The sequence below is a fragment of the Trichosurus vulpecula genome, chromosome 1, assembly GCF_011100635.1.
Source record: "Trichosurus vulpecula isolate mTriVul1 chromosome 1, mTriVul1.pri, whole genome shotgun sequence".
NCBI classification, from domain to species: domain Eukaryota; kingdom Metazoa; phylum Chordata; class Mammalia; order Diprotodontia; family Phalangeridae; genus Trichosurus; species Trichosurus vulpecula.
Genome location: NC_050573.1, coordinates 81,803,121 through 81,819,286, shown reverse-complemented (window position 1 = coordinate 81,819,286; position 16,166 = coordinate 81,803,121). Strand labels below are relative to the sequence as shown.

Below are 16,166 nucleotides of genomic sequence, written 5' to 3'. Positions count from 1 at the left end.
CAACAAGGAACACCTGGTACCTAATAACAAGTTAGGAGTCACCTTGTTCAAGGAAGAGTGGGAAGCTGTTACCTAGAGAGAGAGTTAACTCCCTACAGGATCAGTGGGCACCATCTTCTTTTCTTACCTGGGCACAAGGCAACACCCATGAATGTCATCTGACTGCAGCAAGGGCCTCCTGGACTTCCTTCATAAGTCCATGTTAGTCTTGGCTCCCCAGGGTCCCTGCACTATCCCACTCAAAGCATCACTCCACCAATTTCATCCTCAAGTGTCCAAGGGGTCTTTGCAGCCCCTTGGTTGGTTTTAGGAATCAGAGTATTTCGGAAAATGAAAGCACCTTGGAAGGTCCCTGTTTCTGAGCAGGACCTCAATAGACCCTTGGCCCATCCTCCAGTACCACCCCCCCCAAAAAAAAACCCAAAACAAAACTTCTGCCAAGAAAGGAAAGTTCTTTCAGAAGTACTTGTGACCCAGACAACACCCCCACATTTCTAGAGTTCAATCCAAATGATATTTTATTAAGTGCCTACTACATGGAAGGATGAGGCTACTTGGCTCCCAAGCTATTGGGCACCTCCTGGTTCCTGATGCTAACACAGAACTACTACTACGGATCTACCACCAGTCTGAAGTTTGCACCATAGCTCTACCCCAAGACAAAGCCAAGGAGGGAAGGAAAGGCCTGGCCACTTTACCCAAATTTATTCCAGGCTGCCCCTCTCCCTGCTTTATTCCCATTTAGGACAGGGACAAAAGGGAGAGCTAGGGACTGCTCTCTATCCCTGACCGTTGTTTTTCCCCCGCTTAAACTCCAAGCCCAAGGGATTTGCTTACGTGTGTGACATAAGAAGGAAAGGGTGAATTTAGTGTGTTCCTCTATAAATCGCAGAAATTATAATGGCTGATAATTACCTAATGGTTTGCAATACAATTTACATATATTATTTCATTTGACCTTCACAACACTGAGAAGAAAAGCACTGCAGGTGTGATTATTCTCATTTTAAAGATGAAGAAAAACAGATCGAGTATCAGAGTCATAATCTGACCTCAGGTCTCTCCTGACTCCAAGATGAGTATTATTACCATTAAATTAGGCCTCTCCATTAGAACAGCCTTTTTTTCTGAGCTCCTTATAAATTTACTTGAATGCTAAATAAGCAATGAGCACATTTTGTAAACATATCAATAAAACCTAAAACGCACCTTCCAGTCATGAAAAAAAGATAATTTCCTCCAAAGAAGAATTGCTTACAGGGTCCAACCCCTATCCCAAGACAAACAAGGGAGTCTCTGTTACCATCATTGCCATAATCCAGGATTACTTTGTCAACCATTTGAACATATTCTCTCTCTCTCTCTCTCTCTTTCTCTCTCTCTCTCTCGTTTATGAAAAATAATCAGTTCCACATGACTGGTAGCCCTCCCTGTGGGAGCTGAAACCTCATCCAAGATGAGTTACCTGCAAGGTTCGAGGTTTCTGGGTGCTAGGCGGGGGCTGGCACCCTTCCTCTCTTTGGCTTGCAGGTTCCGGGGAAGCTGGACACCCACAGTGCAGCTGACTCGCAACAGGAGAGTCACAAACAGCTCGGGGTAAAGGCCCAACACTGCTGCCCCAGACTCTGGAGCAGACATGATCTCATACAGAGCACATGTGGCCTGGAGGAGAAAAGGGGGGGTGGGGGGGACGAAAAAGAAGAGGATTAAAGAAAGGATCTCCAATACTACCACAATACCTGACTGGGTTAGGCTCAGTTAGTTACAAAAATAAAGGAAGCCAGCTCTTAGTACCCTTTTCCAATTCTGGCTCCGTAATGAGGCCACAATGATTCCATAGGCCCTCTGCTACTCTGGGTTGGAGGCCTACAGTATCAAAAAAAGGAAACCAGTGGAAACACAAAAGCCACCATTAAGGGCCATTTCACTTTGAAACTGAAATGCTTAAGAGTTTGGAATTCTCTGCTCAGGGGGGAGGGGAGATCAGGAGATCTGACAGCTCAGATTTTATGGGCAGGAAGACTACACACATGCAAACATTACACTTGCATAACCTTATTCCGGCTGATTTAAAGAGCGCGGTAATTACCCAACACCAAACACACCGGGGGTGACTGCAATGTGCACAAGGAAGGGAGGGAGGGGCAAAGTGTTGGTTTTCACAGGGACTGATCCTGTACCATCTGTACTCGGCTCTTCAGAGAAGAGGAGGAAATTTTCACAGCTGTTTTACTGCTTAAAAAGCTGCCAAGCTGGGTTTATTTTTTTTAAGGGATAAAATGCAAAATGATCTCCCTTGGGGATGAACACCTGAGAGGCCTTTTATGAGGCCAGAGCTTAGAGCTAATAGGCATTATATGGTGATGCGTTATTTCTCCAAGCAGGGCCTGGCACAGACACCTGAGGAGAGGAAATGAAAAGTTCATTTCAGGCAGTGACGTCCAGAATGTCATCGTCTGGAAAGGTCAAGACTCTCCTGCTGACCTCATTGTGCCCTCCCCCCAGCCCCCCCCCACATATTCTAGGAAGGAAAGAGATGGACAGGCAGTAGCATGAGAGAGAGAGAGAGAGAGAGAGAGGGAGAGAGAGGGAGGGAGGAGAGGAGAGGAGAGAATATGGAGATAGGAATGAAATACCTTGGAAGAGGACAGGAGAGTACATACCATGGTCTCCAGGGTCATCCTGTAGGGAACCTGCCCATAACATTTCCTATCCACACTTCTAGGAACAGGAGTGGTGATACACCAAATGCCAGACGAGAAGGCAGTAACGCAAGCACTAGGAGCCAGGGGAGGCTTACCTCTGTCAGATGTTACCCCAGAGCCTCAGAGGCTGCTATATATCCACTCGGTTCATTCCCTCCTCCAAGTCACCAATCCACCATCCATCCCTTTACTGTTGCTGGCCACTGGAAACCCATGGTATACCAAAGGCAGGGGAGAGGATAGACCAAGGCCACTATACTCACAGCAAGAGGGACCACTGTGGCTACCCGGTCGTAGTTGCTGCTCAACAGGAAGGATTTATTCTCTGTGAATGGGACATCTTTATTCATCTTGTCTAAAAGCAGCTCCAGAACTTGAGATGTGAGGGTGGGTTCTGTGGCCAGAGCCCTCCAAAGGGAACAAGTGTGACTAAATAAGGCAGAAAAGGCAGGAGAAAAGTCATCACCACACCAGGGTGACCACCACCCCCTAATTATCATAAACAGACACTTACTAAGAATCTATTGGGTTTCACATTGTAGGGCTTGGGGTACACGTCTTTTCTCTATTTCATATTCTAGGAGCATATGGAATATTCAGGCAGAAAATATATTTCTCATCCTCCTGAAGCTCAAAGTCTAGCTGGAGGGACATCATGCGAGCATATGTTAAATGCCAAAAGAGTGGCAAGATGATGGTAATTACAGAAGCCCAGTTTAGCCTGCCCCAGAGTGCTCCATCAGCCAGCCATGGTCTCGGTCCAGTGTGGGCGATGATGGACAGCAGCGGCCCTCATACCACAATCAACTCCATGACACAAACATTCAATAATGCTGCCAGATCCTGAGGAACATCTACCTTCAGGCCATTTTGGAGCCTTCAGGGTTTAAACCTATTAATGGGAAGTTCCTGGGGAAACTCAGTTGAGTCCAGAGCATCTCCCCTCTCCCAGAGGATCAGAGCCTCAGGGACCACTCTCAAACCAGTATGCCCTTCTTAGGACCAGTTCCCAATCAGAATATGCCAAGTTTGTATGGCATCCACCTAGCTCTATTCGATCTAGCTATATTTTATACCAACTGACAGCGATAAAATAGGACTACCACCTGGAACCTGGTGAAGACAGAAGCCTTAAATAGGTCAAAAGTGAGGCAGTGTGGCACAAGAGAAAAACTACTGGTCTGGGAGAAGGCACGTGGGCAGTTTACTAAACCTCTCTAGGCCACAAGTTTGTTTTTGAAAATAACTCACATTTATATAACACCTTCAGGTTTACAAAGTACTCTCCTCACAGTGCTGCAAGTGTTACCCCCTTTTTACAAATGAGAAAACGGAGGCTCAGGGAGTGAAACAGTTTGCCCCCAGCCACAAATCTCTTCAGGCCCTATGTCCAACGCTCTCCACTAGCAATGGACTGACCACAAAACCCTTCTATCAAAGGAAAGGCTGGGAAGACCTGCATGAATGGATGCTGGGTGGAATGAGGGAACCACCAAACAATTTATTCTCTCACATCAATACCATAAAAGTGAATAATTTTAATCAATGATTAGCCATGATTACAAAGGACTGATGACAAATGCTGCCCGCCTCTTGACTGAGGGGCTATGGGTTAATATGCAGAGTGAGAGACATAATTTTGGACATGGCCAAATACAGGAATTTGTTTTGCTTGACTATACTTATTTGTTAAAAAGGATTTTGTCTTTCTTTCTTTTCCCTTGGGGAAAGAGGGAGGGAGAAAAAAAATGAGATTGTTAGACCAAATGATTGCTTAAGTCCTCTTAAGCATTAATGTTCTGGGATTCTAGACCCGCTTTGTTAAAGGGGCTAAAAGAATGGCTTCAGCACTCCTCCTCCCTTCTTCTCCCTGATTAAAATGAAGCTATGGCCAAAATAAACTGAGCTTAGATTCACAGACTTTATATAAGAGGACAAAGTACTGAGCAGAACTTCAGGCATTCTACTCATCAAGTGCTATTAAATGAAAGATAGTTCCTCAAAGCTGTGGTCGTCCCCAGTTATCAAGAGGGCCACACATACAAGATTATGAAATAGGAGGGTCAGACAGGATACTTGTTAATGTTACTAACATGTAGACATTTTCAGTTTGCAATTCAATAAGGGTTTATTAAGCACCTACTTTTTGCAAGGCCATGGGGAAGATAAAAAGGTGAAAAAAAAAAAGCCACAGTCCCTGCCCTTTAGTTTACAATCTAACATGGAAGAGCTTTCATAGGTAGAATCATACAGCATCTGACAACAAAATGGGTGTCAGGGAGCAAGGAAGCCAAACAAACATTACTCTGAGGTTTTCAGTTTGGTTGTCTAGAAGAATGGTAGAGTCATCTACAGAAATAGAGAAGGTAAAAGGAAGGACATGTTTTCTGAGGAAACTGAGTTCATTTTTGAACATATTGGATTGGACATGCTGACAGGACATCCAAGAGATGTTCAGAAAAGAATTGAAATGTGGGGGCCGGAATTCAAAGGAGATATCACATAGGAGACCTCTATGCAGGATTAAATAACTGAAGTCATGGAACACATGAGGTTGCAAAGCGAGAAAGTATAAAGACAGGTGAGTTGAATACATTGAATACATTGGAGACATCCATGTATAAGGTGCTGGAGAAAGAAAATGAACCAAAAGATAACCAGTCAGAAAAGTAAGAGACCCAGGAATAAGCAGTGTCACAGAAAAAAAAAGAGAAACTATCCAGACAACAGGGAGCTAAATGGAGTCAAAGGTTGTAGAAAGGCTAAGGTAGACAAGGACTAAGATAAGGCCACTGGTTTTGGAAATTAAGAAGTCACTGGTGACCTCAGTGGGTTATGAGGGTGGAAGTCAAACTGCAGAGCATACAAAGTGAATGGTTACAGTAAGTAAAGACAGCATGTATGAAGTACAGACTACTCTCTCTAAAAAAAGAGAGTAGCGGAATGATATTTAAGCAGTGCTAGGAAGAGTGTTTTTACTTGTTTTTTTTTTCCTTAGGGATGGGAAGACTTTAAGATATTTGTAGGCATTCATTTCTCAAATATATAGAGAACTCAGTCAAATTTATGAGAATACAAACCATTCCCCAATTGATAAGTGGTCAAAGAATATGAACGGGTTGTTTTCAGATGAAGAAATCAAAGATATCTATAGGCATATGAAGAAGTTCTCTAAATTACTTCTGATTAGAGAAATGCAAATTAAAGCAACTCTAAAATACCACCTCACACCAATCAGATAGACTAATGTGACAAAAAAGGAAAATGATAAATGTTGGGAGAGGATGTGGGAAAATTGGGACACTAATGCATTGTTGGTGGAGTTGAAAACTGATCCAACCATTCAGTTTGGAACTATGCCCAAAGGGCAATCAAACTGTGCATACCCTGCAATCCAGCAATAACCACTACTAGGTCTACATTCCAAAGGGATCACAAAAAAGGGAAAAAGACCTACATGTGTGAAAATATTTATAGCAGCTCTATTCATGGTGGCAAAATACTAGAAATTGAGGGGATGCTCATCAATTGGGGAATGGCTGAACAAACTGTGGAATATGAATGTAATGGAATATTACTGTGCAATAAGAAATGATGAATAAGCATGTTTCAGAAAGACCTTGAAAGACTTGTACAAACTGATGCAAAGTGAAATGAGCAGAACCAGGAAAACATCATACACAGTATCGGCAACATCATGTGATGATCAACTATGAATGACTCAGCTCTTCGCAGCAACACAATGATCTGAGACAAGTACAAAGGATTCATGAAGGAAAATGCTGTTGATGTCCAGAAAAAGAACTGAGAATGTAGATCAAAGCATTTTGTTTTACTTTATTCTTTCTCATGGTTTTATTTTCTTTTGATCTGTTTCTTCTTCCACAACTATGATGAATATGGAATTTTTTTTACACAATAACACATGTATAAACTATATCAAACTGCCTACCATTTTCAGAAGAGGGGAGGGAAGGAGGGAGAAAAACTTGGAACTCAAAATCTTATAAAAATGAATGCTAAAAATTTTATTAATACGTATTTGGGGAAAAAATAAAATACTATTTAAAAATTATTTGTAGGCACAAGGAGAAAAGCCAGTAAAGAAAGAAAAAGAAGAGCAGAAAGATTCCAAGAAAGGTGTTTCCAAAACACTATGGTTTCCTGGCTCAAGTGGAAGGTGCTTATTGGAAAGTAGTAGGAAATGAGGTTGATTAGAGATGGTAAAGCCAGCTGACTGAGGGTCTAGAAAGGCACAAGTTCCAACTTGAAACTCTAGGAGGTAGGCAATCACTGAAGAATTTCTGATCAGAGCAGTGGCATGATGAAAGCCACATTTAAGAAAGATTATTCTGGCAGCATGCTCAGGATGGGCCATGGAGAAAGAGCAGACTATTACAATTATCTATGGAAGAGATGATTAGAGCCTGAACTAGGGTGGTGGCAGTGGGGAAAGAGAAGAAGGAATAGACAGGAGGAATTTCAAATGAAGGACTGAGAGGACTTAAGGATTATGGTTGTACATGTGGATCCCTTTTTCAAGTAATGTTTTTAAATGCATAAAATAATATATATAAGATTACAAAGAAAACCAACTAATTCACCAAATAATTCACAGATGCCCTGAAATCTATCCACAGCCAAGGACCCTCTTGTTCTTAACCTCAGATTAAAACCCCCAATTTAGAGAGAATATAAGGTGTTTGGTTTTGAACACAATAAATCTCAAGTAGTGAGGAGACATTGTGAAGTCCAATTGTCCAGCAGGCAAGTGACGCATTTAGAACTCAGCTAAGAGATCTGGATTAGAGACAAACGTTTGGAAATCATTTGCATTATGGTACTGGAGTTGCAAACGGATGAATGAAGCCACAAAAATGGATTACCTCGCTAAGATTAAGAGCATAAAGAAAAGATGGCAAAGGGTGAAGGGCTGAGTCCTGGCCAAGGTCAAAGTTGGAAGTTATAAAGGAAAAAGGAGTCAGTGAAGGGTAGAGAGAATATTTGGAAAGGGAGATGGAGAATAGGATAGTGTCAGAGAAGCCAAAAGAAAAGAAAGATTCAAGGAAGAGGGTCAACAGTACATGAAGTGGGAGGTGTGAAAAGATTCCTTCCAAATCTAAGATTCTATAACTTTATTACTAAAAGCCAGAATCTGGCCTGATCTCCTAATGAGCTTATGGTGGACTTCACGACTAGTAGAAATTATTTTTTAAGTATGACAAGAATTAAGACTTCTAGGAGCAGGTGCAGCCTGTGTGTGGACACTTAACAGGCTTTTCTCTCTCTCTTCCTCCTTCCTACTCTTGGCCCCAGCTGGACCTCCAATGGACACAAGGCCAGGTGCAGGGGGGCAACCTCAGACCTACAGCTGGCTGGTGCAAGTGAAGCCTGTCTCTTTGCTCCTTTCTGGTGCTGACTGTACTTCCCTTTCACCTTTGTCCTAGAATGTTGAGACAGGGGAGCCTGCATGTAGGGAATGGCTCAAGGAATGACAGGGTCATAGCTGAGGTATGAAGGAACCTCACAAGCTGGGGTGTCTGGACTACGTTAGTAGAAGGCTCAATGTGGGTGGCTATGATGTCAGGATAGAACCACGGAAGAAAACCCCTGTCACTTGGCTCAGAGTCTGAGTTCACTATACTACAGATGACACTAAATTCAATAAGTGATTCTACAAGATATGTAAATGAGAACATGCTGAGCCCTAGAGAAGTGCTGAGGGGACCTCCTCCAGGACCACAGAACCATAGGATTAGCTTGTGCCCTGCCAGCAGACCACACTAGCCCCACAATAATCATACCTGTCAAAGGGCAAGGGACTGGCCAAGAGACTGGCCACCACTGCTGCCCTATGCTGAGAAGCAAGGAGATACACACTCTGCTGGATAGCCTTTGCCACATGTTCGTCCTTGACCTCACATAGCTTACCATGGATCAGGCCCACAATCTCGGGCACCTAGAGAGAAATGTATAACACACACATATCATGGGGCCAGAGGATAAGCAAAAACAGCAGCCCTTCCCCGCCCTTTTTTTTCCCCCAGGCCAAGGAAGAGATTCCAGGAAACCAAAGCCAATCAACTTCCCAAATAGGATTCAACTGAAATCTTTCCTGTTCGAATATGGTTCTAAGTCCAAAACTAATTAGCAGCTGGTATAGGGTCTTTCACCTATTTCCTTTGGGGTCTATATCTTGTACATATATTCTCTCAATAACCTAGTCTAGGATCGCCGATTTAGGCATTAAAAAGAAGTGTTCCATGTGCTGAATCATGTGCTGGGCCCTATGGGGGAAACATAAGGAGACAGTCTAGATGGGAGCATCTTTCTAACCACGGAAACTTCTAGCCTTGACCCCTGTAAACCTCCCATGTTTCAGCCAAACCAGATTGGCTGCTTTTCTGTGAGTATACCCCATATTTTCCTGTTTTTGTTCATGCTGTGTTCCTTGCCTGGAATACCTATCAATTTTTTATCAAAAAGTAGTACAAATGCCCCATGCCTATGCTGCCTTCCCTGACCTCCCAGGACAAAAATGACTCTTCTGCTCCTTGTTTCTTGTGGCTTATGTTCCTTCCTTCACCCTTCATCAGATTCCCAACTTGTATTATAGCTATGTCAGTGTATCTCCCTTGACTGGGAGCTCCTTGGATAGAAAGCCCATCAATACCGTACTAAAGTAAATACTGGTCATAGTGAACAGGACACAGTGCTTTGCACAGAGTAAATACTTCATTACTTTTTTTCCTAAGCCCTCTCCAGAACCAATACCTCTATCTCTATCCTTACTCCCAACACACTCAAGTCCATTTATCTGTCTATTCAAGAATCTAGTCCTGGTAACTGGGAAGCATGATTCAGACCTAAGGTGCAAATTCACCCCACAGGTTCTATTCCCAGTTAATATTATTAAGGCCTTCACCAAAATGACTACAAAAGGTCATGCCTTACCACAAGTCAGCTAATTTTGCCTCAGGGCAGAAAATTGACAATTTCTGACAAGGAAAGCAAAAGATAGGCTACTAGCAGCAAATTCAGAGATAGTCAGTCCTCAGGTGTCACTGCCAAATGCAACCCTCCTTTCCCCTCCTCACCAGCTAATCTAGGACCTTCCCCCAAACCCTTGGGAAAGATTAACATCACTTTTGGTTTCAGGATCTAGTCTGGATTGCACGGGACTAAAAGGTGAGTCATCGAGACTGGAGCAATTCCAGGTACAGCCAATTCTAATAGGTAAAGATCTGGACCTCTGCAGCAATTCTAGAAGTAACAGGAAAGCCAAGGAAGGAAGAAAACTGGTGTTTCCAATTACAACCCCCAAATGTCAGTGGGTGGAAATGAAAAGAAAATTCAATCCAAAGTTTAAAAAGGAAAGAGAAGGCATGTTAAAACCTTTGACTCCTGCTTCTCCAGGAATTGCTCTCTCTGCTAAAGCTTCCAGGCCAGGATTTGGACCCAAATCCAGTTTGCCCCCAGGGCCTAATGCTAGTTGGCTTTGAAGTGAAACCTACAGGGCAGAAGGAGGCATGGAGAGTCAGGCAGTACAATCCCAAACTGTGACAGTGCCATGAAGGAAAATGACCAAGGAAACAGGGGCAAGGGGAGAATACTTTTCTGGTTTTTGACTAGGGAAAGGGGGGATAGGATCTTAAATCCTAGCTCCCTTGCATAGCTAAGACAGGAGTCTTTGGCAAAACAGGATAATTCTGGCTTTATTCCTTGGCAAAACAGCATCACTCTGGGGACAAAGAAAATTCTCTGGGTAAGGTGGCTAAAGGCAAGCAGTAAGCTGCCTTAGAGCCTAGGTTGCCTGAGGTGGATGAAGGTTGAGGGGGCTGTTCTAGAACAGCACCAGGAGGTTTAGGGGAACTTTGTGGTGAGCCCCAGGGTTCCAATTTAGGATCTACCCTATAGCAGTTTGTCTTTTCATGCTCTTGCCGAGCTCCCTGAGAGGTTGTAGAGCAGATCCTTCAATGCACCCCCCTACTTTTGCCCTGCTCTACTTCCAAGAAACAGGTAACACCTAGGGCTCTACACAAGAAGGCTTTCTGTTAATGACTCATAAACACAAAAATCAGCTTCTATGGGGGATAGGATTAGAAGGCTTCTTTGCTGAGCCCAGACAGTTCTTTACCTTCTCCAGTAACACAGCTCCCCTCTCCTTCAGTAGGCAGTTGATAATGACTGTGGCAGCACGTGCACAATTCACATCAGGGTCTTTCAGCCCTTCAAATGTTGTCAGCAGAAGTGAGATAAACTGATCTGGGGGGAGGCGCTTCCCAATAATCTGCAGAAAGAAAAGTTAGATGGCAAGGAAACAAGGATTCAGAAACATTGCCCAGCCCTAGGATGCTTCATCTCACACCCAGCAAACTGGCAAAGATGACGAGAGGAAAATAGTGACTATTAAAGGGAAAGACAGGCACACTGTATTTAGTGATGTGTAGGGTAGCTAGATGGCTCAGTGGGCACTGGGCCTGGAGTCAGAAAGACCTTAGTTCAAATCTGGCCTCAGATACTTACTAGTTGTGTGTGACCCTAGGCAAGTAACCTAACCTCTGTTTGCCTTAATCCAAGAGAAGGAAATGGCAAACCACTCTAGTATCTTTGTCAAGAAAACCCCATGGACAGTATGGGCCACAGGGTCACAAAGAGTTGGACATGACTAAATGACTGAACAACAGAGCTGTGAAATGGTCCAATTATTCCAGAAACTAATTTGGAATTATGCTAATATAATGACTAAAACATACATACCCTTTGCCCTAGAGATCTCACTGCTAAGGGACTGTGGATACGGATAAGCTGAAGCTATGGATAAATGTTATGGATAAAGCAGAGGCTGTCAGTCATGGCTCATATGACAGTTGGCTTTTCTGAACTGCTTTCTCCCTTTTTTTTGTAATCTTTGTTAACAAACAATTATGCGATAAGTAGGGAAGAGGGGAGGAGCAGATTCAGAAATGCAAGATTTATAAAAAATATTCACAAAAACAAGATGTAAACTCCTTGGGAACAGGGACTGTCACTTTTTTCTTTATATCTTCAGCATCCAGCACCATGCCTTGCAAATTATAGGTCTAGGCCACCTACGTGATTCAATAGATAGAGTACTGGACATGGAGTCAGGAAGTCATATCTGGCCTCAGACCTTGGGCAAGTCACTTAACTTCTGTCTGCTTAACCATAACGTGGGGGATAACAGCACTTACCTCACAGGAATTTTGTAAAGATCAAATGAGATAATATTTTTAAAGTACTTAGCACAGTGCTGGGCACATAACAGGTACTTAATAAATGTTTGATTCCTACATCCCTCCTGAATAAACATTCAGTGATTGAATGGAGAAAGTGGCAAACGATATGGGTATCTTGAAGGCAGGGAGGTGAAATGAGGTGAGGTGAGTTCATTCCAGGTAGAGGAAATCACAGGGTCTTGGAACTAGAAGGGAGCTGAGCAGCACCATCTATTAGCCCAACTGCTTGCCCAATGAATCAAGCCCAACTGTAACATTCCCTCTGCTAGAACACCCCTAAGACAGGGAATTCACTAACTTCTAAGCCAATTTCATCCACTGTTGAACTGATATATTAAGAATTTTTTCCTTATATTGAACCAAAAATTGCCTTTCTCTAACTTCTACCCATTCTTTCCTTTGGTAACAGAGAAAGTGTTCCCTTTTCCCACTGATTGCCCTTCAGATGGCAGAAGACAGCAATCACATCAACCCTTCCTCAACAAGTCTCCTCTCTAATCCCAGGGGAGTGAGAAGGCTCCTATTTCCTTCCCTTTATCTTCTCTCATATGTACATGCCCTTCAGAATGAAAAATGACAAGGATAACAGCTGTCTCTTCATTCAATAAAACAAGCCTGGTCAATAGTGGCTCCACTAGCTAAAGGAGGAATTCATTCTCCTCTCCTATGTTGCTGAGGGAAACCACTGATGGAACTCAGGCTACTTATGTGAACACCTCATTTATTTCCTTCTCACTTGCTTCACTCATTGTCTGGGATGGGTTTTATAGTCTATTAAGGCTCAAACAATTCAGAGCACAGCCTCCAATCAGTCAATCAACAAGCATTTAGTAAGGTCTTGTCATATGGAGCCATTGTGCTGGTGCCAGGGATACAGAGAAGTGAGATAGTCTCTGTTTACATTCTACTGCGGGCCAGGAAAGGGAATTTTGGCCTAGGCCAATGGTTCTAAACCTAGGTATTAAAAGCATTTTTCTAACTATTTCAGTACAGTTGAAACCCTATGTATTTTATTTTATGCATTTAAAAACAGTATTCTGAGAAGGGGTCCATAGGCTTTACTTGACTGCCAAAAGGTCCATGATAGAAAAGAGGTTAAGAAACCCTGGTCTAGGCAGTCATAGTGATTCTCAGTATAATAAGACAGTAGGCCACCTTGTCCTCTCTAGTAGCAATACTAATATCCACTTGATTACTATTCCTTGAGCAACAGGTAAAAAGCAGGGAGTGGAATGGGATGAGGACAGCACAGTTGCTAGGCAGATACTGCTAGGGCCTGTTCACCAGGCCACAGTTTTCTTCCCTCTTAGGCCATCAATTTGCACTAAGTAGCATGAGATTCAAAAAGAAACAGAGAAGACAGGCCCACAGCATTCCCATTCCTCTGGCCCAACCCAAGGCAAAGGCTATGGCAACAGACTGGCCATCATGGAGAATGTAGCTGGCATGAAGCTTCTGTTCAGGGCTGAAAGATGAGAGATCCTAACCAAAAGACAAGAGCACCCACTGAAACAAAAGACTCTCTAATTATGGACAGTTGGGGAGAAGGAGAAATATGAGCTATGACTCCTTATCTGCTGCCAAAGGTACCTCTGAGGCTAGCTAGGATGAAAAAAGGAAGGGGTGGACTGTCAGTTTTTCCAGCACAGATCTTTCTTCCAGGTTTTAGAATGAAGCCATTAAAACATTTCATCCAGGCCAAAGTCTGGGAGAAAATCAAATCTCAGAGTGTACTTCAGGGAGTAAGCTCCAGAACCTCTTTTCCCAATAAAGTGAGGAGCCAGCTTCCTCCAGGCTTGTGGTGGGGGGTAGAGCAGGATAATGTGCCTAAAGAATTCTATCCCTGAACTCACAGCAACTAGCATTCATTGTTGCCTGGCACTATGCCCATCCTCTTCATCAGAGGTCACCCAGTCCTCCAATGTGAGGTCACCAATGACAGCAGCTCAAGGTCCTCCCCTAGGTGGTGTCAAGCCCCCACCCCCCTTCCCATTTAGCTCAACAGAGGCAAACTTAGTGCCCCTGTTCAAGTGGCACTGACGGGATTCATCACCAAAGGGATGAGACCAAACAACAGTGATGAAAAAAAAACTCAACTTAGTTCATGGGAATGGGCACATCTGATCACATAATTCCTGCTTCAGTGACTTCAGTGTCACTAATCTCCACAGAATAAAAGATAAGCTTTACACCTTGATGCTAGAGGCCCTTAGGAAGTAGCTCCCACCTCTCTCACAGCCTGTTCACACTCTATTTTCTAGACTAGGCTACCTGATTTTATCCTATCTAGCAGAGATGGCCTCTGCATATCTAGGTACTAAAATCTTTCTCTTCCTTCAAAAACCAGACCAGGTGCCACCTTTTCCATTAGGCCTTCCATGATTTCCTACCTGAAAATGAGCCCCCACTATTTTCAATCTCTAATGCTTTTCTGTCAAATTTCTCCTAAAATTATTGCATTCTAACTTGTATTATAGGAATCTATTTGTCATCCTCCTACTTCCTTATAAATTCCTTTAGGTCAAGGATCAAGTGATTCTTCATCTTTGAGTCCCCATTATCTAGCACAGAGCAATCAAAGCCCAGGGCAGGTTCTTGATAAATATTTCTTTAATTGAACTGAATATGGCATTTTTCAAGGCCCATGCTAGGATCACAGGGCACAAGAAAATAGCTCAAGCTATACGAGGGACCCTCCTCTGTATGGCTAGTTCTCAGAGCTGGGGAAAGGCTGGGATGATAATTGAATAGTAGGGCAATGCCATCCTACCCTTGGGGGTCTGCTATTTCCCTCTCACTTCTGCCCACAGCACACAGCTAAATTAAGCTGTGAAGTTTATCAACTAAGGCTGAATCCAGAAAGGGTGTTAGATGATCCACAGAAGGAGGGGGGACTGAATAAATCTCTTGGGCCCCAAACATGTGGTATGGCAGGCAAGAGGGCTTCTCTGCCCTTACCCACGCAGGTCTGTAGCTTTGGTACAATTCCTGGCTTCCTAGCAGCTCCAGCATTTCCAGGTGGCAGCTGCAGCCAAGAATGCTGTTAACCAGGCACTCTCAGCCTGGTAGTCTGACCTCCTCCCTCTGAAGTGCACCATACCAGAGCAAACCCACACCTGAGGGGCCACTATATTGGCCTGCAGCAATCCTGTAACTGGGGACTCCTGGGAGTTCACTCAGAAAAGACAGATAGTACTAAAAGATCCCTAGGCTGGACCATGTCTGTAATCTGTAGCCTATGTTGACCTTTCAGAGACTAACAGGTACAGGGTCACATGTTCCTTCCAACCCTCAGTGAAGGGTCAAGTGCCTTGACAAATGTCCCTATCCCACTGGCTGTACCCCAACCAGTAACCCCAACCAGCTGGGTGCTCCAGAGAGAGCAGTGAGGGGGTTATAAAGTAAAAGTACAGGAACCCCTGAATCATTTCCTGAATTTTGAATTTCCCTTGCTGGTGAGGCAGAAGCTAAAAGTCAACAAGTACTGCCTTGAGGTTTCCATTAAAGTGGAAGAAGGGCATTACATGGGGGATGAGAACTGTATAGTCTCAGAACTAGACTCAGACCTTGGTATCTCCTTATCTGCAGTCACTAGAGACAAAGCCTGTAGAGGGTTCTGATTAAGAGGAAGGATTATTCCATTCTGGCCTGAATTTCCCAGATAATTCTGCCATGGAGAGCTAGTTTGCATCTGCCCTGTTTGATCCACATCTGCTGATCTAACTCTGCCCACAAGAACTACTGAAAGCAGGTGCCCCACCTCTGTTTCTTTTCTCCATTCACTAAATCTATTGACACCTGACTGGTTCTAAGGCTTCTCATGTTCTTATAGATAGAGTCCTGTGTAAGTAAAACTCCTTGCTGAAGCTGTTCACAGGCTGGATGTCAAGCCTTTATCAGTCACTGTCCCACTGGACTACGGTCCTAGTTGCTGTTACCTGGGCAATGCTGTAGCAGGTATGGAAGAGAACAGTGACATCAGGATCACTTAGGCTGTCTTTGAGAGATAAGAGCTTCTCTGCTACTTCATCCTGATAATCTTGGGCAAAACCTGTAGGTGAAAAGAAAGTTCATCAGTACAGCCTAAGTAAAGCCATTCTCCAGCCTGACACAGCCAGTTTAGGAAGTTCTAATTCCTGGAATCAGAGTGCCATCTCCTGGTGGCAACCCTTCCACAAAATTGAGCTAAACAGCTGGGCTA

General features: G+C 43.6%; 1 protein-coding gene across 2 annotated transcripts in view; it reads right to left on the bottom strand.

The window, feature by feature from the left end:
• The window catches only part of MROH1 (maestro heat like repeat family member 1), a 182,063-nt gene that overhangs the window by 50,923 nt on the left and 114,974 nt on the right, over positions 1 to 16,166 (bottom strand). For both annotated transcript variants that reach the window (XM_036741524.1, XM_036741523.1), the window contains 5 exons: positions 15,904 to 16,016; positions 10,843 to 10,995; positions 8,510 to 8,664; positions 2,969 to 3,134; positions 1,466 to 1,662 (listed from right to left, as the gene is read on the bottom strand). In XM_036741524.1, the coding sequence (XP_036597419.1) occupies positions 1,466 to 1,662; positions 2,969 to 3,134; positions 8,510 to 8,664; positions 10,843 to 10,995; positions 15,904 to 16,016 (784 nt within the window). The remainder of the gene's footprint in view (positions 1 to 1,465; positions 1,663 to 2,968; positions 3,135 to 8,509; positions 8,665 to 10,842; positions 10,996 to 15,903; positions 16,017 to 16,166) is intronic.